Source organism: Oncorhynchus gorbuscha, linkage group LG06 (genome assembly GCF_021184085.1).
Source record: "Oncorhynchus gorbuscha isolate QuinsamMale2020 ecotype Even-year linkage group LG06, OgorEven_v1.0, whole genome shotgun sequence".
NCBI lineage: Eukaryota > Metazoa > Chordata > Actinopteri > Salmoniformes > Salmonidae > Oncorhynchus > Oncorhynchus gorbuscha.
Genome location: NC_060178.1, coordinates 57,027,841 through 57,051,463, shown reverse-complemented (window position 1 = coordinate 57,051,463; position 23,623 = coordinate 57,027,841). Strand labels below are relative to the sequence as shown.

The 23,623-nt window shown below is 44.2% G+C and overlaps 1 protein-coding gene across 1 annotated transcript in view; it reads left to right on the top strand.

The window, feature by feature from the left end:
- The first annotated feature begins 488 nt into the window (after positions 1–488).
- The window catches only part of btaf1 (BTAF1 RNA polymerase II, B-TFIID transcription factor-associated), a 64,092-nt gene continuing 40,957 nt past the window's right edge, over positions 489–23,623 (top strand). The window contains exons 1-20 of the mRNA XM_046353640.1: positions 489–618; positions 721–897; positions 2,937–3,060; positions 3,524–3,638; positions 4,197–4,340; positions 8,708–8,919; positions 9,966–10,099; positions 10,366–10,495; positions 10,668–10,736; positions 10,892–10,981; positions 11,220–11,315; positions 11,482–11,658; positions 11,843–11,983; positions 12,670–12,794; positions 13,147–13,267; positions 13,541–13,645; positions 13,718–13,867; positions 14,195–14,340; positions 14,894–15,068; positions 16,862–17,065. Of these exons, the coding sequence (XP_046209596.1) occupies positions 884–897; positions 2,937–3,060; positions 3,524–3,638; positions 4,197–4,340; positions 8,708–8,919; positions 9,966–10,099; positions 10,366–10,495; positions 10,668–10,736; positions 10,892–10,981; positions 11,220–11,315; positions 11,482–11,658; positions 11,843–11,983; positions 12,670–12,794; positions 13,147–13,267; positions 13,541–13,645; positions 13,718–13,867; positions 14,195–14,340; positions 14,894–15,068; positions 16,862–17,065 (2,472 nt within the window). The 5' untranslated portion in view covers positions 489–618; positions 721–883. The remainder of the gene's footprint in view (positions 619–720; positions 898–2,936; positions 3,061–3,523; positions 3,639–4,196; positions 4,341–8,707; positions 8,920–9,965; positions 10,100–10,365; positions 10,496–10,667; positions 10,737–10,891; positions 10,982–11,219; positions 11,316–11,481; positions 11,659–11,842; positions 11,984–12,669; positions 12,795–13,146; positions 13,268–13,540; positions 13,646–13,717; positions 13,868–14,194; positions 14,341–14,893; positions 15,069–16,861; positions 17,066–23,623) is intronic.

Genomic DNA, 23,623 nt, shown 5'->3' with positions numbered 1-23,623 from the left:
TAACAGTGAACAGGCCATGGTTTGGGTGGTTGATGTCCTTGAAGATCTTTTTGGCTTTGCTGTGACATCGGGTGCTGTAGGTGTCCTGGAAGGCAGGTAGTTGCCTCCGGTGATTTGTTGGGCAGACCACACCACTCTCTGGAGAGCACTGCGGTTGCGGGCATTGCAGTTGCCATACCAGGTGATGATACAGCCCGAAAGGAATGTCTCAACTGTGCATCTATAAAAGTTTGTCAGGATTTTAGGGGCCAAGACAAATTTCTTCAGCCTCCTGAGGTTGAACAGGCATCGTTGGTAAAGGTTCTCTGTTGTATGACAGGTGCGTGGGAGGGCTTTTGTCAATTAAAACGGGGAAACAAGTCATTCCTGCGAGGAGCTTCTTCTTTTTTTTGCCGCTTTGTGCACTTCCTCTTTAATGTGCTTTTCGATTGGTCGCTGAAATGACTTGTAACCAATCAGCTGGCGCCTGCTATGGAGGAAAGAATAAATGCAAGATGGCTCCTCATATAAAATCAGCCTCCTGGGTTCCCTTTAGCGAACACAAAAATTACTCTTTAAATCTCATTCGATTAAAGTACTTATCTGGGAGTAGTTCAGAAGGTTAATACAAGGTTTAAGGTGATATAAGTTTAATACATTACATTTTTCGGAGGAAGAAATGATTCAAGAGAAAAGAGGGACCTACTTTGAAGACCTGATTTGATGAACTCATTTCGACAGGTTTCGGGTGGTGAGCTGTGAGAAGAGACGCACTAGCGGCCTCCCTTTGCTAGGCTAGCTGGCGCTTTGGATTAGCGTCAAGTAAAGCGGATAACTTTAAATAAATGATCGCTCCTGTTCAATACGGATCACAAAAGAGCACATTTACACTAAATTAATCGTCATGGCCGTTTCAAGGTGAGATTCCCTAACTATGTATTTAATATCCAGTATTATTAACTTAGCCACTAGTTATCTAGCTTGTTAGCATGAACAAGCAATGGCATGGTGTTGATGGCTAGCTAGCCTAACACACAACGGCCGGTGGTGGTTCATGATACTGGGCCAACCGCGCTTGGGTTCATGGCATTCGTTTTTCAACTAGGTAACGTTAGTTCTAGCCAAACAACAGTTTTAACTACTTAAGTTTAGCCAGGCAGTTTACTACTGAGCTACTAGCTACAAAAACTATAGCAATTCCTAATTCGCTAACGTTAAGTAGATCATTTTGTTAGTTGCCAGCAGACCTGTCGCATGCAATTGATCATGATGAAATGGTCTTAAAGAAATGTTAGCTGTTACTTGATGTGCCATCTGCTTGCAAATGTGCCAGTATGTCATCTAGTGAATTAGATTATCGCTCATGTTTCATCCAGAGATGTATTTTAATGAGATGACTTTCCCAAACGTATGGTTATTGTAGGGTGGTTTGTTTCTCACGTGTCATATCCAGCATGTGTAAATTAGTTTGCTCTAAATAACATGGACAATGGTTTCTGTTCTTAATTTCATGTGGCAGGTAGCCTAGTGGTTAGAGCGTCGTGCCAGTAACCCGAAAGGTTACAAGATCGAACCCCCGAGCTGACATCTGTCATTCTGCCTCTGAGCAAGACAGTTAACCCATTGTTCCCCGGGCTGGATGTCGATAAAGGCAGCCCCCACACCTTCAGATGGGTTAGGTTAAATGCGGAAGACACATTTTAGTTGATGGCATTCAGTTGTTCATTCGGGTTTGCAAGAGGATGCATATTTGAAGCTTTCAGCTTATGCTTTAGTGGTGGATTTGGCTCTGGTTAGCCCCTGCAGTCTTAAACCATGCACGCTGTATACTCAATTGGCAGTGGTGATTGCCTGCCCACTGGAGCCCCTTATTGTTTTTAGCTGATAGGAGTGGAATGGTGTGGTTGTCGTGCTGCAATAGCCCATTTGTGACAAGGGTCAACAAGTTGTGCGCTCTGAGACACCGATCTGCACACCACTGTTGTACTACACCGTTATTTATCAGTTTGTGGCCTGCCTGTTAGCACGATTCTTGCCATTCGCCTTTGACCTCTCTCAATGAGCTGTTTTCACCCACAGGACTGCCACCGACTGGATGTTTTTTTGTTTTGTTTCTCACCATTCTCTGTAAATTACATTACATTACATTTAAGTCATTTAGCATTGACACTGTCCAGGAGGCCAACCATTTCTGAGACACTGGATCTGGCACGCCTGGCACCGACGATCATACCACGCTCAGCCACTTAGGTCACTCGTTTTGCCCATTCTAACATTCACATGACTCTCTGTCTGTAGGATTGATACATTTTTGTGAATGGGGTGGTGTACCTAATAAACTGCCTGGTGACTGTATATCCATAAACTTGACCTGAAGGCTACCTGGATGCAATGATCCATTGACTGTTAGCCAGGCTCCAGACAACTTCTGGATCTTGAATTTCAATGATGTGTGCTTTGTGTCTGAACATCCGCTTATATTTTTATATCAAATTACCTAGTTGGTAGTACAAAAACAAATCAAAACATTTCCACCTGGATCATTTGAATGCTCAAAGGGTAAAATGTTTTTTGTTGCCCTGCCTAAACTATTCCTAATCCAAACAAGATGTACCTCAACCAGAACTGCATTAATGTTTAGTCAAGAGATGTTGGATTTGTTTTACTGAGTGGCTGGGCATGTTGCCACAGCACAGAATCCAGTTTTTTCATTCTTAAAAAGAAAATTGCTCTTTATTTTTAGCAGAGTTGTGTTCAATACTCTTATCTCGCACATGGTATACTCTAGGAAGTTGAAGTTCTACAACACTCCATGGAGTTCGTTGTTCTGTTACATTTGGAAGTTTAACATTACACTAATGCAACTTCTCAAGTCTCTTCTCTCATATGCAATGGAGCTCAATGCATGCATAGTATATTTGTATCTACTTTTTTTTTCTCCCACTCTCGTCTTCCAGGCTTGATCGTCTTTTTATCCTGCTTGACACTGGAACTACTCCGGTGACGAGGAAGACTGCTGCCCAACAGCTGGGAGATGTGGTCAAACTCCACCCACATGAGCTCAACAACCTGTTGTCGAAGGTATGTCTCGTCCTCCATGAGTGCCTACAGTTGGGTCCCTATCTACACCAGGGTCGTATTCTGTGGGCACCAAAAGGAAGAAAAGACTGAAATAGGGAGGGACTACTTGAACTTGTCTGAGAAATGTTTGTCTTCATTTTGCTACAGCATGTGATAATGGAGTCCACACTGTCAGCTCCCTACCCCCTTGCTTGTAGTGCAGCCACAAGGGCATCCATATTTTAACCACCCATACAGATTGTCAGACCCTTCTTTACCTTGTCTGGGAAAAATCTAAATGGAGGCCCATAAAGGTCATAGACTGCTGAATAGCCCGCTGTCTTCGTTTCCTCGGCATGTTGAGGTGATATATTAAACAAGTGGACTGTTTGATCTGGTGTAGTGCATAAGTTCCCCACCATCTGATCTGACACGTGTTACATCCTACGAGTCCTGTGTTTTCTTGCTCACCCACAACCTACAGGTATTGACATACCTGAGAAGTCCAAACTGGGACACGCGTATTGCTGCGGGTCAAGCAGTGGAGGCCATTGTGAAGAATATCCCAGAGTGGAGCCCATCACCCAAGCCCAAAGAAGGTGACCCAACCTTAACCTGCCACGTTATTCACAGCCATGTGCCTCTGTTTTGTTACACTCCTGATGGTAGGAAACAAATAAAGCCTTAACGTTCCCTTACTCGTAGAATTAGCATTTAAATGGCCTTCGTGAAACCTGTTACATGGCCTCTAGCTTTGTTTTCGGCCACCAGGAATCGGTTTGAGTAGGTATGTGTGAACACACTGGCAAATGTTTGCTCTACGTGTTATAGAACTGTCGGAGCTGCTCTCAAGTAACCATTGACAGTAGGTGATGAGGTGTGTGTGTGTGTGTATGCTTATGATCTAACATGGAAAAGAAACACTACATTTCATCAGCAATCAACCGCTCATTATACAAGGCTCTGACGAAGGCTGGGAGGGTGACATGCAAGCTTCAATAAACAAGTGATGCTGGCAAGTGCAGTGTGCGAGTAACTTTTTCCTGATCTAATATTTCCCACTCAACAGTGAAAAGTATGGCTCCCATTCTGAATATTAGAACCTTTACTTTTGATGTTGTAACTTACGGCGCAGTGTGGATGCTTGTCTCTTCCAGAGTCCTCTGCAGACTTTTCCCCGGAGGACTCCTACTCTGACCGTTTGAGTTTCTACCGATTCGACATCTCCCGCCTCCTCAAACATGGTGCTTCTCTACTGGGTTCTGCCGGCGCTGAGTTTGAGGTCCAGGATGACAAGTCTGGTATACATCTGCTTTTTAAAAAACTCTTAACTTGTCCTACGAACACCTGTGCTCAGTAATAAGAGGCTCCTAATAGGTTTGTCTGTTATCAAGTTAAAGGAATGTTATGGGAGAATCTAGTATGTGACCACATTACTAGGCTGTCTTCGTGCTCTTTTGTGAAACCTCACTGGGCAAGCCACCATAGCCTCGGAGAACAGGGTTTGGGGGGTGTCATAAAATCAATTTAATTCATACATGATATCAAATTGATTAATATAAATGCCATTTGAAATACTATTAACATGGACCGTCAAGCTATTTCATTCTCGATTTTTAACTTGGGTTATCAGAAATAAATAGTTATAATCTTTTTATATGGCTTTAGCACAGAATGTCAAATTTCAGTCTGAAGGACGTATGTTTTGGTGTGCCGGAAAGTCTTAGGCATTCAACGCGAGAACTCATTTTCGTACTAATTTCTTTCATTGCAAAGTTCTGCACCAAACGTCTTAGTTAATGTAAAATTGCGCGACTAAGATCTCTTTGACAACAATGTCAACCCCAAGAAATCTGTCATTCAATTATCTTAGCTGAATTCTGACTATTTTGAGGAAGTACACTGCTCCAAAAAATAAAGGGAACACTAACCAACACAATGTAACTCCAAGTCAATCACACTTCTGTGAAATCAAACTGTCCACTTAGGAAGCAACACTGATTTACAATTTTCACATGCTGTTGTCTATTCCATTTGCACAACAGGTGGAAATTTTAGGCAATTAGCAAGACACCCCCAATAAAGGAGTGGTTCTGCAGGTGGTGACCAGACCACTTCTCAGTTCCTATGCTTCCTGGCTGATGTTTTAGTCACTTTTGAATGCTGGCTGTGCTTTCACTCTAGTGGTAGCATGAGACAGAGTCTACAACTCACACAAGTGGCTCAGGTAGTGCAGCTCATACAGGATGGCACATCAATGCGAGCTGTGGCAAGGTTTGCTGTGTCTGTCAGCGTATTGTCCAGAGCATGGGTGGCGCTACCAGGAGACAGGCCAGTACATCAGGAGACGTGGAGGAGGCCATAGGAGAGCAACAACCCAGCAGCAGGATTGGTACCTCTGCCTTTGTGCAAGGAGGGGCAGGAGGAGCACTGCCAGAGCCCTGCAAAATGACCTCCAGCAGGCCACAAATGTGCATGTCTGCTCAAACGTTCAGAAACAGACTCCCTGAGGGTGGTATGAGGGCCCGAAGTCCACAGGTGGGGGTTGTGCTTGCAGCCCAACACCGTACAGGACGTTTGGCATTTGCCAGAGAACACCAAGATTGGCAAATTCGCCACTGGCGCCCTGTGCTCTTCACAGATGAAAGCAGGTTCACACTGAGCAGATGTGACAGACGTGATAGTCTGGAGATGCCGTGACAGACGTGATAGTCTGGAGACGCCGTGGAGAACGTTCTGCTGCCCGCAACATCCTCCAGCATGACCGGTTTGGCGGTGGGTCAGTCATGGTGTAGGGTGGTATTTCTTTGGGGGGCCGCACAGCCCTCCATGTGCTCGCCAGAGGTAGCCTGACTGCCATTAGGTACCGAGATGAGATCCTCAGACCCCTTGTGAGAACATATGCTGGTGCGGTTGGCCCTGGGTTCCTCCTAATGCAAGACAATGCTAGACCTCATGTGGCTGGAGTGTCAGCAGTTCCTGCAAGAGGAAGGCATTGATTCTATGGACTGGCCCGCCTGTTCCTCAGACCTGAATCCAATTGAGCACATCTGGTACATCATGTCTCGCTCCATCCACCAACGCCACGTTGCACCACAGACTGTCCAGGAGTTTGCGGCTGCTTTCGTCCAGGTCTGGGAGGAGATCCCTCAGGAGACCATCCGCCACCTCATCAGGAGCATGCCCATGCATTGTAGGGAGGTCATACAGGCACGTGGAGGCCACACACACTACTGAGCCTCATTTTGACTTGTTTTAAGGACATTACATCAAAGTTGGATCAGTCTGTAGTGTGGTTTTCCACTTTAATTTTGAGTGTGACTCCAAATCCAGACCTCCATGGGTTGATACATTTGATTTCCATTGATAATTTGTGATTTTTGTTGTCAGCACATTCAACTATGTAAAGAAAAAAGTATTTAATAACAATATTTCATTCATTCAGATCTAGGATGTGTTATTTTAGTGTTCCCTTTATTTTTTTGAGCAGTGTATATACTGGCTACGGCTTCTCAAAGTGGACAAACAGAACTATTGCTGCTTTTTTTTTCTCTAGGTTTTCAAGTGAAGGTATTTTAAGAGAATGCGAGGACACGTTCGGCTAGCATGCTGACACCTTAATGTCTTTCTCCAGCCATGTAGGCGGGTGGCCAATTTGTAGGGTTCTGCAGTGCAAGCTTTGCATTTGCAAATAAAAATAAAGTCAAGTATGCACACATGTACGAGTTGTGATTTATAGCAGAAATGCTGAATTAGCTGTTCAAACTATTTTTGCCATTTTTGTTCCATAACTGCGAATCTCACAAAGAAATACATCTATATCCCATTTCGGGCAGCAACACTGCCTGGCCTGGGGTGCTTTGTGCACTGTGCTTACATTAATTTTAAGGTGCTGTGCACCGGGATAGATGTTTGTCTGATTTCCTCAAGTCTACAAAGTGAAACTTTGTGTTTCTTGGCTAGTTCTGTTGAAGTCTTGTTTTTCAATATTAGTTTGAGTCTGCTTCAACTGATACCGAATAAATATAGTCTACAACTAGTAGAAAATGAAATTCAACAATAATATATAACATTACTACTTACTAAATCTAAGTGGCTGGTAGATTTTTTTTCCATTTACCTGCCACAGTGGCTGGTGGACCAAGAAGTTTGTTTGCTCGGGACACAAGCTCTTTGTATGATCTTCTGTAGAGAACATTTTATTATAGCCTTATGTTCAGATCTGTCACTCTGCCTTCTAAAGAGTCCTGTACAGCTTGTCATAGATGGAAACAGATGTCACGTGTTCCAGAGTCTTTGCGTTCAGGCATGGGGTCATAGTCGCTGATAGCTCCCAACTGTTCAAAAGCTAGAGCCAAATTTGTAGGGAAACAATTTCGATATGAGCTAGAAACCACTGTTACCGGTCTGTTTTGCTCCGGCCGCTATAGCGGATATCCAATGTTACTTCATAGACCAGTGGTTACATGAGTGTAAGTGGCGCGTTCAGCTGAGAAAATCATTAATTCAGATTGCAGCGAGCTGCCAATGAAGTTACCGAGAGACTCTTCTCGAGATGCGCAATGACTATGCCGGCTGTTGGGTCTTTATTTGTTGCATCTGCATTCTGAATCTCACTCGCAGTGCTCGACCCTTGGTGTCAGTGACCACAGTTCAGAGCATGGCTGGGTCCCAAATGGCACCATACACTCTCGTCCCTATAAAGGCACTATTTTTGAACCAGGGCCCATATTATTTTCCTTTTAGACTATTGGATCTGTATGCTCTCGTTTGCTTTTCCATTACAATGTTATGATCCATGTGACTCGTTTTGAATACAATTTTAATTCAAGTTTCAACTTTTTTTTTTTTTTGTCCTCAACTTCATAGTAATGACTTACCTTGGCTGTGCTTCCCCCAGCATCCTGTAGTCATTACTCTGACTGTATTTCATCAGGTCAAGATGTTTTGGGACAGCTCATGTTTTAGTGCTTTGCTACACTAGTGCAGAGTGACTTTCATGGCTCTCTTTGATGTTTTGTGCCTGCAGCCTGTGAAAGTACAGTTTACCTGAACTCTGCTGTGAATCAACAGCCTGATCTGTAGTCCACTTCCCTACTTATTTCCCGTAACCATAAACATAGAGAATGAAGCCTATATTCATACCCTAAGGCAGAGATGGGCAACTGGTGGCAAGCTGCCCCCTTTTTGAAGGCCCTTCGATCAGTCGTGGTCTCAACTTTCTGTTGCGTTAGAATAGTAGACTACACCAGGTACAATTTCGAAACGTGGTTGTGAATCAGCAGTTTCTCTAAAGCCAGTCACTGATAGTCAGCTTAAAAACAATTTGAAATCGCTTAGTTTGTTTAGTGGTCAGCTATCATATTAGAAACTACAAATGTATTTCTCCCCCATGGAAAAATGTGTAGAATTTATACACTGCTTTTGGGGGGGGGTTGCCAGACCTGCGCGCAACTGCGTTCCTTCATGTGCACGTTAGTCCCATACTAAAATGCACATTCAATGGAGATTCTGCATTGAGGAAAAAATAATTCCTCCAGGACTAAAGGCTTAATCTGTGTTCAGGAAACTAGCCATGTGTCCGTGTATTCTCTACATACACTTGTTTATCCATAGTTGGCATCTTCTACAAGCTTCATACCCCATCTCTTTGCTCAACCCATACCAGGTGAAGTGGACCCTAAGGAGCGTCTCACCCGCCAGAGGAAGCTGCTGCAGAGGAAGCTGGGACTGGACATAGGTGCCGCAATCGGCATGGACACGATGGAGCTGTTCAATGATGAGGACCTGGACACCCAGTACATCACGCCCAGTGGCCCTAAGGCCCAGGGACAGGGAGGGACGGGCTCTGGACCCTGCTCCAGCTCCCACAACCACGTGGTGAGTCAGTCACACTACCTCCATTTCCAACTCTCCTTTAGGCTGTTATAGAGTCGGTAATTCCATTCAATTTTGAACAGCATCTTACGAAGCTTAACACAGGGTTGTGTTCATTAGGCCATGCTATGAAAAATCTAGAACATTTTACAACAAACAAATGTGTGTTTCTTATTGGATAAGTCCAGGTAATCCCTCCCAAAGCCTACTGAACTCCACCCAGGTAGCATCAAGTGCAGGCTACTGTTCTTTCTAGGTCTGGGTTCATCTGGTCACAACAGTGGCAGACGGTGCGAGTCTGGGCTTAGAAGCTTGGTGCTTCTTTCAGCACCTCAACTTTGCCAGGTATATTTTGGACTCTTCAGTCAACCTGGCTGCGTACCCAAACTTGGACTGAGGCATGCTGTAACTTGTCTAACCATGATTGGGATGTCTGGTAAGAAGACCTTGGAGTCGGTCCTGACAGTCTGAGCCAAAGCATGTTATTTGAAAACATTACTAGCTGTCAAATCCTTGCTTCCGCCGTCCTTGTTTCCTTAATGCCTCTCAAAGCTCATTGGAGGAGAGGTTAAAGGTCCCTCAGAAAATCGAGGAAGGCCTTGCGGAAACGAGGAGTGAGGAATCAAGGACTTGACAGCGAGTAATATTTTCAGACGCGGCTATAGTCTGGGGGAGGGGAAACTCGGATAAATTGCAGAAAGCAAGCCTTCTTTCATTGACATCTTTCCATCTGAGTTGGAGTGCAGGAAACCTAGGGGTGGTGTGAAGTGTCAACTATTTATGGGTCTATCCTAATGATCAACTCGACCAGATGCAAAGCCAAGATGGCAGAGTTCCCGGTCCACCCCACTTATCTGACCTGCCCTATTCAGCAGGTGCCGTCTTCACTTTAGGATGTGAAGAAAACATCACATTATGCTCCCTGTCTGAGGAACAGTCTCTGGTCAGAGAAATGAATGACTCCCATCTTACTTTGTCTGAAAAAAGTGGGAAATTGTTTTGTTCCATCACTAGAGACTAATGTTCAATTGGAGTTGTTCCATTTTCAGCCCATGCAGGCGGCGGAGATAATAGACTCAGAGTTTCGACCTGGCATGAGCAACCGACAGAAGAACAAGGCTAAGAGGATGGCCAAGCTCGTGGCCAAGCAGCGATCCAAAGACATGGATCCCAACGAGAGAAGGTATGTCCTGTTTCTTCCAAAGCTTTTTAGACCGGGTTGTGGTCATTAGGCACCAAACTGAACAAACATTTTTGAAACTGAGTGGAAGGTGTAAATGAGCATTTCTTATTGGACAAGTACAGATGGCTATGTTTGCTCTAATGAACATAACCAAAGACCGAAAGACCTGGGTTTTCATTGGCATTGTGTAATGTAGATGGTTCTTTCTGAATTGGTTGACCTGAGTTTATTGATCTGTGATTTGATTTCCATTCTTATTTCTGTAGTAATGACAGTTTTGATGGGGAGCCCGAGGAGAAGCGAAGGAAAACTACCAACGTAGTCATCGATCAACCGGCAATGGAGCATAAAGTCTTAATCGATAATGTTCCAGATAACTCCAGCCTCTTAGAAGAGGTAAGAAATGGGTCACTAACAATAAAGCTCTGTATTCTTGATAAATCAAAGTAAACCATTTTACACAGAACTTGAGAATCCATTGACTAGGCGTCTGGAGAAACAGACGGTATAGTTGAACTCTTAAAAAAACCTTTGAACAGTTCTAATTCATCTTGTGCTTTATTTCCAGACCCAGGAGTGGCCCCTAGAGAGCTTCTGTGAGGAGCTCTGTAACGACCTCTTCAACCCCTCATGGGAGGTAATGATTTTCCCGAGTCCTAGCAGACCTGTTCATGTCATCTGTAATCCTACAGCTCCTTATGTAGTTGTCCTATAAGGATCCATTGTATAACACATAACAGGCAGCATATACTCTGACCTGTGAAGCTACTAGTGCTCTGGTTGTGTGTCCAGATTCGTCACGGTGCAGGCACAGGCCTCAGGGAGATCCTCAAGTCTCAAGGTGCTGGAGGAGGGAAGCTGGTGGAATGCACTGCAGAACAGGTACTGTATCTGACTCCTCTGTGCTAGCCCCCCCCCCCCCCCCCCCCCAGTGCACGGTTTCAAGCACTACACAGTGGATTGAAATAATCGAAGCTTGATAATGAGTTGGTTATTTGAATCTGCTGTGTCCAGCGGCGGGGGCAGGACCGAGTTTGGGGGAATCCCTGCTCTATGCAACCTCCAAACATGAATAGTTCAGTTTACCTCTAATAGATGGCTGACCATTGACCTTTCCCAGATGGCGCTGCAGCACCAGGAGTGGCTGGAGGATGTGGTTATCAGGCTGCTCTGTGTCTTTGCTCTGGACCGTTTTGGAGACTTTGTCTCTGATGAGGTGTGTCTTGTAGCATACAATGCTATTAAGTGGGATGGCAGAATTACATTTAATGTTATTTACGCCCTTTGGGGTAATGTTGGAAAATTCTGACAATTTTCTAAAATGCCAGTGTACGGGCGTTGCTGTATGTCTAACATGCCGTCGCTCTCTCCTTTCTGTTCAGGTGGTAGCTCCGGTCAGAGAGACTTGTGCCCAGACACTGGGCGTGGCCTTGCGCCACATGAATGACAGCGGCGTTGCCATGACTGTAGACATCTTGCTGAAGCTGCTGACGGAGGACCAGTGGGAGGTCCGGCACGGAGGTCTTCTGGGCATCAAGTATGCCCTGGCAGTCCGAAAGGTACCAATAACCACATGCTCCTGTTTGCTTGCATCTGATTCCCACTATGCATGATGTGTGTGTGTGTGTGTGATCCACTAAGTCAGTAAAACAAGTGTTTTCTACATGTATAGACAGGACTCAATGTCTTTCTATAACTTTCTCTCGTTCTTTTCTTTCCCCCCTGTCTCTTTTTCCCACTCAGGACCTGATCTCCGCTATGCTTCCGCGGGTGCTCCCTGCCATCACAGAGGGGCTGCAGGACCTGGATGATGACGTCAGAGCGGTGGCAGCCGCAGCCCTCATCCCTGTGGTGGACGGCTTTGTACAGCTACTCCCCAACAAGGTCAGACGAGAGCATCTCACCACGGGCCCTCTACACGTCTGGTCACCTGATCTGCCCTTTAGCCTTTCTCCAACCTCAAACCTTGTCCTATCCATCTTATGGCTTGCCTTCTTGGCGTTGTGCATGTTAGCAGTTGATGTTGTTCTTGAATAACAGACCTCAAAGCAAATCAGGGCAGGAAAATGGGTTTATTCAAAGATGACAAATCATCCTGGGTGGTAGATGTTCATGCTCTCCTGTCCTCAGTGATTCTCTCTACAGAACAAAGAGACAGGATGTAGTTTTATAACCTTGCCCGAGCCTGTGGTTGACAAATTAGAATTCCTTGCAATAAAACCGGGCCAATGGCCAAATGGCAAGTATCCCATTTTCAGAAGACAAATTCCTCCCATTGCTCATTAATTCCATACGACAGAAGAAACACTATTTCCACTGATCGTTATTACTATTTTACTTTTCTTCCTCTGCATTGTGTATTTATCTTCAAAATATTCTTCCATGTACTACTTCATGGCGCAGTAGGGTTGTGTTCAGTAAGCACCTTATGGCTATCTGGGCTTTTCCAGTAAATGCTGATTAGAGAATGCAAAGGAAACCATGAACACAACCCAGGTAGTTCATTTGCAGAATAAAACAAATTTACGTTGTGTAAATCCTGACCTGCGTTTCTTCTTTGTGTTGCTCAGGTCCCGTTCATAGTGAACACCCTGTGGGATGCTCTCCTGGAGCTGGATGACCTGACTGCCTCCACCAACAGCATCATGACCCTACTGTCCTCGCTGCTCACCTACCCCCAGGTCCGACAGTGCAGGTGAGTGTCTCCTACCTTTTTTCTTTTCTGTACGGATATAACCTCTTCTCCCACTTCATCTCGAAGGGGAATTCCAATGATCTATACTTCACAAGGCAATTGTTCTTTAAAACTACTACTGTTAGAGTAACATTTTGAAGTCTAAGGCGTTTTGATATGGCTGTGCAACGTTCTCACCAGTGATTCCTAATTTTATATTTCTGGCTTTTTATTTAAGAACATGACAGTGTAGAAAGTTGTAAATGTTTTCTGGGGGTCATAGTACATGCCAATTCACACTAGATGTTTCGGAGGGCAACTTGTGTAAGTAAGGGTTAACAGGCCCAACAATTTTATATTTTGTCCCCTCCAGCATGCAGCAGTCCCTAACGGTCCTTGTCCCTCGGGTCTGGCCATTCCTTAGACACACCATATCATCAGTCAGACGGGCCGCATTAGAGACCCTCTTTACCTTACTGTCCAAAGCCGACCAGGTGGGTTTGTAAGGGAAAGATGCCAATAGAGCCTTATGCACTAGTCTAGATCTGAGAGGATTGGATCGGTGTAAGCAATAAGGTAATAGCGCCCCCCCGATAAACTAGGTGAAAGTTTCACCATATTGCTTATACTAATCAAATCCTCTCAGATTTCAACAAGTAGGAGCCCATTTAACATTGGGCCAGTGAAATGAAATGCAAACCTATGACTTCAACTGTTTATACAATTTTGCTGATTTCATCACTGAAGTCTGTTTTGTGGCATTGCAGAGCTGCGCGCTATGGCTCAACCAGGTCCTGCAGGACATGCTCCGACACATCTTCCAGTCTTGCATCCTGGAGAGCAATCAGGAGATCCTGGACCTCATCCAAAAGGTTTGTCACACACACTCTATCCAGGAGGTCATATATCCTGGCTGATGTTTTTAATAAGCGCATGTCTGGTAGGTGTGGACAGAGCTGCTGCGCCAGGCCCCTCAGCAGTACGTGGTGGCAGCCAGCTGTCCCTGGATGGGCGCCTGGCTCTGCCTGATGATGCAAGCCTCTCACATCCCCATAGACATCAACATGCTGCTGGAAGTCAAGGCTCGCTGCAAGGTGAGAGGGTGGTGACTCCGTTAGGACTGACTGTTACATCAGTTACAGTTTGTGGTCTTAATTGTCCTTGTGTTAATGTTACACAGGGCTTCTTTATGGGATAGGTTTATGTGTTTTCCTCTGGTATGATGCAGTGATCCAGTTATCTTAAGGTCAGGCTCATTAGGCCACATTAACATTTTTGCCAAATGTTTTACGGAAAATAAATGTTCCTTTATTGGACAACCTCGGATGGTACTAGTCTGTTCCGGACAGTTATTTTCCGTTTCTTGCCTACTGAACACTTCCCAGGCTTTGACGCATGTGTTCTCTGATGTGATTTGACAGGAGAAGGCTGGCGGTAAGCCTCGCCAGGGAGCCTTGGTTCAGGTGAAGGAGACTGTTCAGGAGTATATCGCTGGGGCGGAAACTGTGACCGAGGACCCAATTACGAGAGACTATGTGGTGACACGGGCTCGCCTCATGGCCGCAAAGTTAGTCCCTCTCTTTCTATAATTCTGCATCTAATTTTGATCCCGTGCAATATTGAAGACTAAAACTAATGTTAGTATTGGGACCATTGTTGGATCCTGAGAGACTAAGATTTAAAAACCCAACGCAGGACTGTATGGTTTCTGCAGCCAGCTGCTACTCTGGTTGGACTGTTCGTTAGTCAAGGCAAGAGCAACTCTGCATCTGGCATTGTTGGTCTCCAGGCTTCTTAAGCCTTGTTCACACTGCAGGCCTTAATGCTCAAATCATTTAAACATTTTTTTTAAATATGTGAATGGAATATGCAAAAAAAATAGGATTTCGGTTTTTTCCAATGTGAACAAGGCTTTAGTGCCTGGAGTCCTAGTATGGTGATAAAAATATTTCACACATTCCAGCATTGTTCTCCTCGTTTAACAAACCAGTATGCAAACTTGTGTTCTCTTGACAAAAGACGGGGGAAAAAAGAAACACAATTGTGGAATTGCGACAAATCCATTTACAACATTTGCACTAAGTTACTATGAATGCCTAACAATACATTTTTCTATTCAGACTGTTGGGGGCCTTGTGTCGGTGTATGTGCGACCCGCAGGTCAACTCCTCCTCACAGGACATCCGACCGGCTGAGTCGCTGGGCCAGCTGCTCCTCTTCCACCTCAACTCCAAGTCTGCCCTGCAGCGCATCGCTGTGGCCCTGGTCCTCTGTGAGTGGGCTGCTGTGCAGAAGGTAAAACCTGAGTCTGTTTTTGTAATTGTTCTGTTTGGATAGGAGTTGACCATAATGCTGTCAGGATTTATTTGAGGCTTTTATGGCTGGGATTCAAACCAACTCGAATAAACTTCCCGTGTAGGGCGATTTAGTCATTTCTGCTTGAGCCAACATCTCAAGGTGTGAAGTTGAATTCGGAAGTTTACATACACTTAGGTTGGAGTCATTAAAATTAGTTTTTCAACCACTCCACAAATGTCTTGTTAACAAACTATAGTTTTGGCAAGTCATTTAGGACATCCACTTTGTGCATGACACAAGTAATTTTTCCAACAATTGTTTATAGACAGTGAATTATAAGTGAAATAATATGCATCACAATTCCAGTGGGTCAGAAGTTACCTGCTTTTAAACGGCTTGGAAAATGTAAAAAAAATGTCATAGCTTTAGAAGCTTCTGATAGGCTAATTGACATCATTTGAGTCAATTGGAGGTGTACCTGTGGATGCATTTCAAGGCCTACCTTCAAACTCAGTGCCTCTTTGCTTGACATCATGGGAAAATCAAAAGAAATCAGCCAAGACCTCAGAAAAACAATTGTAGGCCTCCACGTCTGGTTCACCCTTGGGAGCAATTTCCAAAAGCCTGAATGTACAATGTCAATCAGTACAAACAATAGCATGCAAGTATAAACGCCATGGGACCACTCAGCCATCATACCGCTCAGCAAGGAGACGCGTTCTGTCTCCTAGAGATGAACGTACCTTGGTGCGAAAAGTGCAAATCAATCCCAGAACAGCAAAGGACCTTGACGATGCCGGAAGAAACCGGTACAAAAGTATCAATATCCACAGTAAAACGAGTCCTATATAAACATATCCTGAAAGGCTACTCAGCAAGGAAGAAGGCATTGTTTCAAAACCGCCATAAAAAAAGCCAGACTACGGTTTGCAACTGCACATGGGGACAAAGATTGTACTTTTTGGAGAAATGTCCTCTGGTCTGATGAAACATAAATAGAACTGTTTGGCCATAATAACTACTTATGTTTGGAGGAAAAAGGGGATGCTTGCAAGCTGAAGAACACCATCCCAACCGTGAAGCACAGGGGTGGCAGCATCATGTGGGGATGCATTGCTGCGGACGGGACTGGTGCACTTCACAAAATAGATGGCATCATGAGGGAAGGAAAAATATGTGGATATATTGAAGCAACATCTCAAGACATCAGTCAGGAAGTTAAAGCTTGGTCGCAAATGGGTCTTCCAAATGGACAATGACCCCAAGCATACTTCCAAATTGTGGCAAAATGGCTTAAGGACAACAGTCGAGGTATTGGAGTGGCCATGACAAAGCCCTGACCTCAATCCTATAGGAAAGTTGTGGGCAGAACTGAAAGTGTGTGCGATCAAGGAGGCCTACAAACCTGACTCAGTTACCCCAGCTCTGTCAGGAGGAATGGGCCAAAATTCACCCAACGTATTGTGGGTAGCTTGTGGAAGGCTACCTGAAACGTTTGACCCAAGTTAAACAATGTAATGGCAATGCTGCCAAATACTGAGTATGTAAACGTCTGATCCACTGGGAATGTGGTGAAATAACTCACTCCTATTATTCTGACACTTCACATTCTTAAGTGGTGATTCTAACTGACCTAAGACTAGGCATTTTTGTGAAACTGAGTTTAAATATAAGGTGCATGTTAACTTCTGACTTCAACTGTATATATCCATCCGTATATCCGCAAACTGTTTCATTGAGTCCTGGCCAATGTGAAATTACACCTAGAATCCCCCCACTTCTCTCCTCAGGAGTGTCAGGTGGTGTCAGCCTTGGTCCAGCCTCGCCTCTTAGCCATCCTGTCAGAGCAGCTGTACTACGACGAGATCGCCATTCCCTTCACACGCATGCAGAACGAGTGTAAGCAGCTAATCTCCCTGCTGGCCGACGCTCAGATCGACGTGCACGACCGCCTCAACTGCAGTGTTTTCACCATCGACCAGGCCAGCGAACTGGTGAGAATACTCTATAAAATAATGGTGTGTGTGTGATGAAGCCTTTTTGTGGGGGAAAACTCATTCGGAGTTGCTGGGTCTGGCTCCCCAGTGGCTGCACCCCCAGCCCAGTCATGTGAAATCGATGAAATGTATTTCAATTGACTGATTTTCCTTATTTAATTTTATTTAATTTTAATTTTACCTTTATTTAACCAGGCAAGTCAGTTAAGAACATTCTTATTTTCAATGACTGCCTGGGAACAGTTCAGGGGCAGAACGACAGATTTGTACCTTGTCAGCTCGGGGGTTTGAACTCGCAACCTTCCGGTTACTAGTCCAACGCTCTAACCACTAGGCTACGCTGCCGCCCCATGAACTATAAGTCAGAAATCTGTTGCGTTTTTATATATCTTTGTAAAGTATACATTTCGATTCCAGACATAAAGACAGATTTTTCTCCACAACCCACCCGTATAGAATTGTTCCCGAAAGCTGATTTGTGACCCGTCAAATAACTTGCCTGGCTACTACCTCTGCGGGTTTAGAGCTTGAGGTAGTCAGCTCATACAAGTACTTGGGAGTACGGCCAGATGGTACTCTTTCTCTCAGCACATTCAAAATGTATGGGGTAAGATTTTCTTTAGGAATCTAGTAGACTAAAAGTAAGTTTTCAACAATGTAAATAGGAACGTACAGATGAAGTACTTTACACCACTGTCTACATTCATACAGTTTCTTCACTGTGTACAGCTTGCTAATCACTGAAATGAAAGGTATGTCCTTTGGGTGGTGGACTACTCTTGATACACATGGGAAACGTGTGTGTGTGTGTGTTGCAGTTCTTGACTCGCTTGGCACTTACTATCATACCCCTTTTTAAAAAGCTATTTAAAAAAAAATTATATGTATGTTTATGTATGTCTTGCTCTGAATGGCACACATACACAATCCATGTCTCGATGCTTAAAAATCATTCTTTAACTAGTCTCCCCTTTGTCTACGCTGATTGAAGTAGATTTAACATGTGACATCAATAAGGGATCATAGCATTCATCTGGTCAGTCTCATGGAAAGAGCAGGTGTTCCTAGTGTGTTGTACACAATTTATCCTGTGGCGGGGGCAAACATAAGCGCTGCACATGGATGAATTAGGAATGTCTCAGCACCGCAGAACAGACCCTTCCCTGCTGCATACGTGGCTGGAAGCCTAGGCCGTGTCTTCCTCACCGCTCGCATAATTTTGAATTCTCAACACCAGCTCCTGGGTTTTGTAAAAATGTTATCTTGATTTTGAAACGTTTTCCGACCTGCAGTATAGTTCTGAACTGCGGGACGACCCACGGGAAAAAATGCTTTCATATCATCAGTCAGCTGGTTTTTGTGCAGGTCAACCGCCAGGAACCGTGGGTATCCGACCCAATGCAGAACTCTACGGTTCAGTTGAAGCTCAGTGGGGATGACTATATTGGACAGAACTGCGGCGCCTTGTGCTCTCTTTTAGCAAAGTTGACAATGGCACTATTTAGATTGAGAGGAGCACTCTGTATTAGGTTACTTTAGTGCATTGTGGGACATGTTCGCTTGTCTGGTTAGAAGGCCATGGCCCTGTGCCTGTCTGCCACGGAGTCATAAGGGTGTGATGACACCATGTTAGAGGCAGATGGCAGTGTGATAATATTGATTCTTGTCTGGTCCTTTCTCACTATCACTGTTCCTGTTCTACTGGTTGGGAGCAAAAACAAACCTAGCCTAGGAGAAGGTTACTGCTAATCCTAAAGGTATGGACAGACCAGTAGGTTTGTCAAGTGTCTGGCGTAATTTGCAATCCAAGTGCAAACAGATTCTACATGTTGTAACGACTCGCTAGGCACGGCTGGTAGGATGGCAACAATGACAGAAGTCCGAAACACGCGGGAGTATAACCTATAGATATATCAACTCTTTAATAAGAACGAGTTGGTCTGCTTACCAGCTTCAATTGTTGTCCGGTCACTACTTCCTGTGGAGAACACAATGTCCAGGGCTTCAAACAAATATCTGTAGAGATCAGCCTCCGGCGTCCAGCTAGGAGCTCTCCCGTGCTGAACTAAAGCAGAACCCTAAATTTCCCAGGTGCGTTGCAGCCTAACAAGGCTGAGTGGCCTCCGGTGTGGGCGTAGCCGTGCAGCCTAGCTTGCTGCAGCCTGCGTGGCTGACGCTCCAAACAGTGGCTTTCCCCGCCCACCGGCGGGCGGGTGGTCTCTATAACGCACCACGTGAACAAACGGCCCCCTACTGTACAGACCGACAATCGATCTGGCATTTTTTTAAAACCATTTTTCGTGAAGCTTACTCCCATGTTTCTACCACATTGGTTACAGTCAATTCATGAAGTATTCAGACCCCTTGTCTTTCCACATTTGTTACGTTACAGCCTTATTATAAAATGTATGTAATTTTTTTATAATATTGCTCATCAATCTACTCTACCCATAATGACAAGGCAAAAACAGTGCTTTAGAGATGTTTGCTAATGTGTAGGACTGGGCAACTATTTTCCATGGAGGGCCACATTAGAATATATTTTTGCCATCGCAGGCCAGAATCATATTACAGGATTAGACATGTACAGTGGGGCAAAAAAGTATTTAGTCAGCCACCAATTGTGTAAATTCTCCCACTTAAAAAGAAGAGGCCTGTAATTTATCATAGGTACACTTTTAATTTTTTTTTTTAACAGAATCACATTGTAGGATTTTTAATTTATTTGCAAATTATGGTGGAAAATAAGTATTTGGTCACCTACAATACAAGCAAGATTTCTGGCTCTCACAGACCTGTAACTTCTTTAAGAGGCTCCTCTGTCCTCCACTCGTTACCTGTATTAATAGCACCTGTTTGAACTTATCAGTATAAAAGACACCTGTCCACAACCTCAAACAGTCACACTCTAAACTCCACTATGGCCAAGACCAAAGAGCTGTCAAAGGACACCAGAAACAAAATTGTAGACCTGCACCAGGCTCGGAAGACTGAATCTGCAATGGGTAAGCAGCTTGGTTTGAATAAATCAACTGTGGGAGCAAATATTAGGAAATGGAAGACATACAAGACCACTGATAATCTCCCTCGATCTGGGGCTCAGCGCAAGATCTCACCCCGTGGGGTCAATGATCACAAGAACGGTGAGAAAAAATCCCAGAACCACACGGGGGGACCTAGTGAATGACCTGCAGAGAGCGGGGACCAAAGTAACAAAGCCTACCATCAGTAACACACTATGCCGCCAGGGACCAGCAACAGTGTGTGAAAACCTTGTGAAGACTTACAGAAAACGTTTGATCTCTGTCATTGCCAACAAAGGGTATATAACAAAGTATTGAGAATTTTGTTATTGACCAAATATTTATTTTCCACCATAATTTGCTAATAAATTCATTAAAAATCCTACAATGATTTTCTGGATTTTTTTCTCTCATTTTGTCTGTCATAGTTGAAGTGTACCTATGAAAATTACAGGCCTTATCTTTTTAAGTGGGAGAACTTGCACAATTGGTGGCTGACTAAATACTTTTTTGCCCCACTGTATGACTGACCGATATCTACTGTAAATCACATCCAGATATTCTATGTTTTTAACATGCACAGAAATAAACCCCATCCATGTTTTCTTTTTGGTAGGTATTTTCATTATAAAAATGTAATGAACAACACAGATGGAAAAATACACTGCGTTCAGCACCTCTGACAGAACTTGTTATCGTGTATGCACAAAAACACGAGAGCTCAACATTACATTTATACTACTCAATCAGTGTGAGGACTAGAGCAGTGAAGTCTGGTTTAGTTTCTGATGTCACTATGCGCAGGATTTCTGAGAGGTGAGTCTGTAGAAAATGATCAGTGCCTTATTTCATCACTGAAAATGTATGTCCATATACATAGGTTGACCCAAACATCTTTTGACTGACTCCTAATCTTTGGAAGGTTTTGTTCATCAAGATGCATAGAACCTCATCAGTGATATTGTTTTGAATAGTTCTCCAATTGAAGATGAGCTCAAGTTGCAGGTCAGTGGGAGCATTATCCACATTGAAGGTGAAAGGAGAGGAAACTAACTGCATGTCATTTTCTAACACTTCCAAATCCTCAGTGCTGAGAACTCACCGTTTTCTCAAAGCACGCAGTAGCAATTGAATACTTCTCCCGCTGGTCATCTGATAGGAAACAGACGAGTAGTGTCAGAAGGTGGGTGAGATTGTTGGCTTCTACTTGGCGGGTCAGGAGGAGTAATTTTCTCGTGGCTTTGACAAGGCTGTACATCTGATGTGCAATAAAGCCCTTACCTTGTAGTTTGGAATTCAGTTCATTCATGAGGGCCAGGATGTCCACGGTGAAGGAAAAATCAGCCAACCATTCTTTATCTTGCAGTTGCGGGAAATTCACATTTTCCTTTCATTTGTGAGTTTTTGCAATCTCAGACTTCAGGTCCCGCACCCTTTTTAAGCACCTTCCCCAATCTCACGTTTGTGTAGTAGGGGAGATCTGCGGAACCTAACTGTCTCGTCCAGCTTTAGACTGTATCCACAACATGGCTCATTTTCAGATCACATTTACAGAACACCTAATGAATAATGCAATGCAGGAAAATACTTTTCTGATCTGGGCTCAGCTAATTGACATTTTTTTTTTCCCTCATCAAATGTGGGACCCATCAGTAGTCACACTGGATTACTTTTCAAAACTCAGTCCCAGCTTTGCCACACACTTATTAACCACCAATAAATATTTCCCTGTGCATCTCATTTCAATATCTGGGGTTATGCCTTGCAAGACTTATCAACAACTGTACAGTGTCACGTCACTGCTTTAATCCAGGGCCAAGGATAAATAGGTGAAATCCTTTACCTTGTCTTTCAACTGTGCCATATTCTTTGCAATGTCCTCAACACACCGTGTCACTGTTCATCTTGACAGGGGAAACATTTTTCATTTTCTGCATGCTTTGTCTGGACAAGTTGTAGTCTTTCAAGACAGGGATGCTCTCTGCACACAGCTTTCACTGATACCTCAAATATTTCGATGTATACTCTTGCTGGAACACCCTACTACGTTCATTGGCTATCCTTTTATCTTGAACTCATTTTTGCTCAACTGTCTGTCCTCGTGCAGTTATTTATACGTGCATTCAACCGCATGTGGGACATTTATTTTGGAGTTATCATGCACAAAGGCAAGTATTTATTGGGCTTTTAATTTGAATAACATACATTTTTCAAAACCTGACTCGCAAATTCTTCATGTGATCTGAGCACTATTCCGCAGGCTGTGTAACCAATCACATTTCCCAAAGTATTCAGACCCTTTACTCTACTTTGACGCAGCAATTCCAGCCTCTCGTCTTGGGTATGACACTACAAGCTTAGCACACCTCTATTTGGGGAGTTTCTCCCATTCTTCTCTGCAGATCTTCTTAAGCTCCATCGGGTTGGATCGGCAGTGTCGCTGCACAGCTATATTCAGGTCTCTCGGGAGATGTTCGATCAGGTTCATGTCCAGGCTCTGGCTGGGCCACTCAAGGACATTCAGAGACTTGTCCCGAAGCCACTTCTACGTTGTCTTGGCCTAATGCTTAGGGAGATTGTCCTGTTGGAAGGTGAACTTTTGCCCCAGTCTGAGGTCCCTGAGCAGGTTTTCATCAAGTATCTTTGCCTCGATCGTGACTAGTCACCCAGTCTTTGCTGCTGAAAAACCATCCCCACCGCATGATTCTGCCACCACCACGATTCACCGTAGGGATGGTGCCAGGATTCCTCAAGGCGTGAAATTTGGAACTTCAGGCCAAAGGGTTCAATCTTGGTTTAATCAGACCAGAGAATCTTGTTTCTCATGGTCTGATTAGTCTTTGGGTGCCTTTTGGCAAACTTCAAGCGGGCTGTCAGATGCCTTTCTACTGAGGAGTGGCTTCCGTCTGGCCACTCTACCATAAAGACCTGATTGGTTTAGGGCTGCAGAGCTATTCCTTTGGACGGTTCTCCCATGGTCAGTGACCATCCTGTTCTTGGTCACCTCCCTGACCAAGGCCCTTCTCCCCCTATTGCTAAGTTTGACAGGGCGGCCAGCTCTTGGACGAGTCTTGGCGGTTCCTAACTTCTTCCATTTAAGAATGGAGGCATGTGTTCTTGGGGACCTCCAATGCTGCAGACTTTTTTGTTTTTTTTTGGTACCATTCCCCAGAGCTGTGTCTTGACACATCTGTCTCAGCTCTACCGACAATTCCTTCTCCCGCATGGCTTGGGATTTGCTCTGATATACACGGTCAATTGTGGGACCCTTTTTATATAGACAGGTGTGTACTTTTCCAAATCCTGTCCAATCAATTGAATTTACCACAAGTGGACACCAAGTTGTAGAAACATCTCAAGGATGATCGAAACAGGATGCACCTGAGCTCAATTTTGAGTCTTATAGCAAATGGCCTGAATACTTATGTAAAGGTACTTGTTTTATTTATAATCCATTTGCACAAATAAACCTGTTTCCGCTTTGTCATTGTGCGTAGTTTGAGGGAAAGTAATTTAATCCATTTTGGAATAA